This window comes from Physeter macrocephalus, chromosome 19 (assembly GCF_002837175.3).
Source record: "Physeter macrocephalus isolate SW-GA chromosome 19, ASM283717v5, whole genome shotgun sequence".
NCBI lineage: Eukaryota > Metazoa > Chordata > Mammalia > Artiodactyla > Physeteridae > Physeter > Physeter macrocephalus.
This window is the reverse complement of record NC_041232.1, coordinates 60,215,010-60,220,273: the sequence shown is the minus strand read 5'-3', so window position 1 is coordinate 60,220,273 and position 5,264 is coordinate 60,215,010. Positions and strand designations below refer to the sequence as shown.

Genomic DNA, 5,264 nt, shown 5'->3' with positions numbered 1-5,264 from the left:
AAGGGCAGGACAGGAATAAAGACACAGGCATAGAGAATGGACTTCAGGACACGGGGAGGGGAAATGGTAAGCTGGGACAAAGTGAGAGAGTAGCATTGGCATATATACACTACCAAATGTAAAATAGATAGCTAGTGGGAAGCAGCTACACAGCACAGGGAGATCAGCTCGGTGGTTTGTGACCACCTAGAGGGGTGGGATAGGGAGGGTGGGAGGGAGACGCAAGAGGGAGGGGATATGGGGGTTTACGTATGTATATAGCTGATTCACTTTGTTATACAGCAGAAACTAACACAACACTGTAAAGCAATTACACTCCAATAAAGATGTTAAAAAAAAAGTATAAAGAAGAAAGATTTCTCACAATCCTCATCTCCTGGAGATATTGGTTACATAGTTATCATTTCATTATAGTTTGTCTTGTGTATCTATGTCTATTAATTTATGTGTGTATATTAAAAATACACAGTTAATAACTAGCACATGCTGTTTTATAACCTGCTTTTTTCATTCAAACACGTTTTAGACATTATTCTTGATAATAAATACAGACCTATATCATGGTATTTAATATATAGTGTTCCATGGTATAGATATATTGTAATGTATTGAGCCAGTGCCCTCTGAATGAATATTTAGGTAGGTTGTTTGTTTTGCTACAGTAAGCCTGAGCTAAATATTCTTACATATCTTTGTGAAATTATTGTGGTATTTTTCCTACGATAATTTCCTAGAAGTATGATTGCTATGTAAAAAGGATTAGCACTTGATGTATATTGTTATACTCTCCTCCTGGGAAGTTTGTACCTATTTACATTATAACAGCAGAGTTTGAGTTTATTATTCTCCATATTAGAACTAACATTAGGAATGATCATTCTTTATAAGTCTTGCTAATCTAATAGGGGAAGTGGTACTTTGTGATTATTTTAAGTTGTATTTCTTTAAGTACTTGTTCAGTTGCCTGACTTTTCAAATGATTATTGGCTGTTTAATAATTTTTGTGTGTGATTTTTCTGGTACTGTCCTTTGCACGTTTTCTGCTGGAGAGTTTCTTGTTTTTTGATTGTTTTGAAAGAGCTCCTCAGAGTGCTAACCTGGTATCTGGAATGTGGTATAATTTTTCTACTTTGTCATTTTTCTTTAATTTTATGATGCTTTTTGCCTTATTGAAGTAAAAATTTTTATATATTCAAATCTATCAGTCTTGTCCTTTATTATTTCTGCCTCTGGTCAAGCTTATGAAAGCTTTCCTGACTCTGAGATTATTTAAATATTCACTTATATTCTAGTACTTTTAAACATTAGAACCAAGTTACAAGAAGGTGAGGTTATCTTGAGTGTATATTAGTTGTGAAAATTAGCTTTTTAAAAGTATTAAAAGCACATCTCAATAAAATGTGTAACCTAGAAGTTTTTTTTCTTGACGTAATGCAGAATCACTTTGAATACTTAGCAGTCATGGTGGGTACATTGCAAATTTCCAGATTCAGACTATCCCAATATTTTAATCTTTTAAACATTTTCTTTGGTGTGTCCAAATGAAATGAATGGATTATCCAGAATTTTTAATATCACTTACATTGGAAGTGACAGGTTTATTGATGTTGATTTTACATTTCTTTTGATTGTTTCATATTCTTATTTAGAAAAAATTCTATTTGCCTTATGTACTATTCCTTAAAACTTGGGTGTTTAAGTAAAAGTTGGGGAGGGGAGAATTTACTGACATTTTCCCTTTTTAATTCTTTCAAGGTGTTTATAAGTGGCACTAAATCAGAATGCAGAAAAGTCCTTCAGACCATTCTGAAGAACAGAAGGCTCTGCTCTCTCTTGTCTCCTTTCTTTACTCCCAATGCTACGCCTGCGGAGTTCATACAGCTGTATGAGAAAGTGGTGAAGTTTCTGAGTGAGGACAACAGTGATATGATTTTCATGCTGCTGACCAAGGTGAGCTGTCATTCAGTCCTGATGTTGTCATTGAAATGTAGATACTGCTGTTGTTTCCCAGCTTCACAGAAATGCACGGCCCTTGGAGCTCTGTCTCCAGGTGGACTGGAGACTGACAGGCCGTTTTCACATTTGATATCATTTTCAAATAGCATCCCAGAGCTGCTGCTTCTGGGGGTGCTGATTCTGTTATATAGGACAGTCTTACTCATGTAGTATAAAAAGGACCAGCTCCCAAACTCTTTAAAAACTTCATACAGTTTTGAAATATTCATAGTAATAATTTAGTACATCCTTTTGAATGTATGCCTTAATTGTGTTTGATAATTGAGTTGTAATATGTCAGAGTCTCTCATATTTAGAATAAGCCCAATCTAAGCAAATTGCCTTTGTTTTATTCCTAATAGAATATTAACTCAGACCAAGGCAATGAATTTACTTAACCAGTTGAGAATTTCAGAGCCTTAGCTATTTTGCCTTTAGTTGTACTTCTCTGACACCTATGAGTCATAAAAGCTGGGCATTTTTTAGGACCTGGAGACTGATCTCAGTTTGTAATGGGGGAGACCATGTTTTATGGTTTGGGATTCTGGAAGGTGATATCAATACTCTGAATTTTCACTAACTGATGCACTCTTTGAAACATGGCCATTAGTTGGAGATAGTTTCATAAAGTAGCCGCTTGTTTGTGGCACTATGACCAGTGAAGAAGAACTACGAAGTTCTGATCCTTGTGTTGTAGGGAAAACTTACCAACAAGATTTTTAAATTGCAAAAAAGCATGCAGGGCTGAGAAAACCGCCTCTGCAATCCCGGAGACTGAAGTATAGATGGAGGCATAATGGTACCGTCAGTTACTGAACTGCCTAGATTCTTTTAAGTATATAAATTTTAGTTTCAGTCTTTATAAAAAGCTAAATGCTAGGTAAGCTTTGACTTTCAAACTAAATTTGCACATAATTTGCTCTATTTCAATTAATTTTCTAGTATAAATAAAACTTCTTATTTCCTTTTCTTTTTAGTTCGATCTTAAGCAATGGTTAAACGCCACTAAACCTCCTCTGTCTGATCGTACCAGGCTTCTGGAGTCCATTCATTTGGCACTTACTGCCTGGGGCCTTGAACCAGATGAAGATATTTTGATGCCATTTAATCTTTTCTGTAAGCACTGGACTTACCTTCTTCTCTACCAGTTCCCTGACCAGTACAGTGACATTCTGAGGCTGCTGATGCAAAGTAAGTGCCTTAATTGTGACTGATTAGATCACAGTGAATGTTTAATATGACATTTACCATTCTACAGATGTCATCCAAAAATGTAAAAATAACGCAAGTATGCAGGAGTTTAGAATCACTAATCTTCACCCAAAGTGCTCAATGAACAATGCCCCAAAGGTTGCTGTCTGTAAAAATGGTCAGTTATTGTCCTAAATGTCAGAATGGACCCTAATTGGTCAAGACAGCTCTTAGACATTGGGATTGGAGTCGTGCACCCACCTGTTTACCTTGACTTTGCAGCTGTCCTGAACTGCGGTGGGCCTGCTTACTCTGGTGACCGTAGATTTGGGAAAAGGAGGAAGTTGCTCCTTTACAGTATGCTTAATATGCTGGTTGGTTTGTCTTTAATTCCAAAATGGTGGATAAATTTAGTCTTTTTCCCCCCTAATTTTTTGACTCTTGTTTTTTGCAAATGAATTTTATCCCTGTATAATGATACACTGTATTTATATTATCCAAGAGAAAGAGAGCAGCATTAAATTTTCCAAATTCCCACTGTTTCTGTCCCCCTCCTGCAGTTTTCCATCAGAGTGTTAGAGATCAGAGGAGAAATAAAGAGTGTAGGCTTTTTTATTTTTGGAATTTCACTAGGCAGGAATTTTATTGAAATTTGAAAAATGAGATAGTATTTACTTTTTTTCATGTAAACTTCATACTGTTTATAGGTGTAATGGAAAACTAAATTTTGCTTTATGTCAAATCTTTGTGTTACATCATAGAAATAGTATAATGAAAAAGTTAATAATCTTATGTATTGGACTACCTGAAGAATACTGAAATGTATGGTCTCATTTTCAAAGCACTACAGAACGTTCATTGTTTCCTACAGAGGCAAGTTGAGGGAGCGTGGAGAATGGTGATAGGGAAATGTACTTGTATAATTTTTAATGCATATTTGCATAGCTAAGTTTTGCCCTAAATTTTCAAAACTGGTTAAGCATATATTGTGGGTTTTTTCCCTGAAACCTTTTAAAGAGATTATAAATTGTTTATATAGGCAACCACTGACTTGGATTTTGCAGGAAATTTTTATTTCCCAGGAAAAGTAATTCAGTTACAGGCTTAAGAATACACTACCACCTCTGTCAGATTCCATAACCTCCAGTCTCCTGGTTTCCATCCCTCCCTGGCCACCATATCGGTGTTCCCAGGGCTTCATCCTTTGCTCTTCTGATTTGCCCTGGGTGAGCCCATTGCAGTTTTCCCTGGCTTCGCTGACATCTTCTAGGCGTACATGACTCCACACCTGTAGTTGTGTTCCAGGCCTCTGCCCTAAGATCCAGACTGTAGTAGCTATTGGGACACAGACCCTTCACTGTCCCCTAGGTACCTCCCACCCACTAGTGCAGCTGACCTCATCACCCTTCCCCTCAGACCAGCCCCTATGAGCCACTATTGTCCTAGTTGATCCTTGTGCCGCCTCTCGGGGGGAAAGGACCTGAGGGCGTATTAATTCCTGTCCTCTGGTCAGTTTTGCAGGTAGCAGAATGCTGGTTGGTAGTCTCTACTTTTGCCTACTGTTTCTGTATTGCTTTAGGTTTTGCCCGGTGTAGGAGTGGACTTTTAGGGGCGAGTAAGAGACTCCTTCTGAACAGAGCCGAGACTCTGCAGTTGCATTCTGCACCATGGGTCCTTTGTTGTCTCTCTCACATTGTCCAGCCAGGAAAATGTCACCTTTACCATTCCCCAGTCAGGGGCTAGTAGGTGGGAGTCCCCCCTCACCCCAACCCCAGATTCCAGCTCAGATGGCTCGCCTGTGCTCACTACCAGTAGGGTTACCAAGAGTACGGAAAGTCAAGTGTCCATGTGGACAGATCTTTCAGTAGGTTCTCTTAACTTTGGTCTCTTCACCACAGATCTTTTTTTTTTTTTAACGTTTTTATTGGAGTATAATTGCTTTACAATGGTGTGTTAGTTTCTGCTTTATAACGAAGTGAATCAGTTATACATATACATATATCCCCATATCTCTTCCCTCTTGCATCTCCCTCCCTCCCACCCTCCCTATCCCACCCTTCTAGCTGGTCACAAAGCAC

At 38.0% G+C, this 5,264-nt stretch overlaps 1 protein-coding gene across 1 annotated transcript in view; it reads left to right on the top strand.

Annotated features, from left to right (window-relative positions):
* EPG5 (ectopic P-granules 5 autophagy tethering factor) overlaps nucleotides 1–5,264 on the top strand; it is a 161,641-nt gene that overhangs the window by 123,895 nt on the left and 32,482 nt on the right. Inside the window, exons 30-31 of the mRNA XM_024132235.3 lie at nucleotides 1,756–1,950; nucleotides 2,973–3,186. Of these exons, the coding sequence (XP_023988003.1) occupies nucleotides 1,756–1,950; nucleotides 2,973–3,186 (409 nt within the window). The remainder of the gene's footprint in view (nucleotides 1–1,755; nucleotides 1,951–2,972; nucleotides 3,187–5,264) is intronic.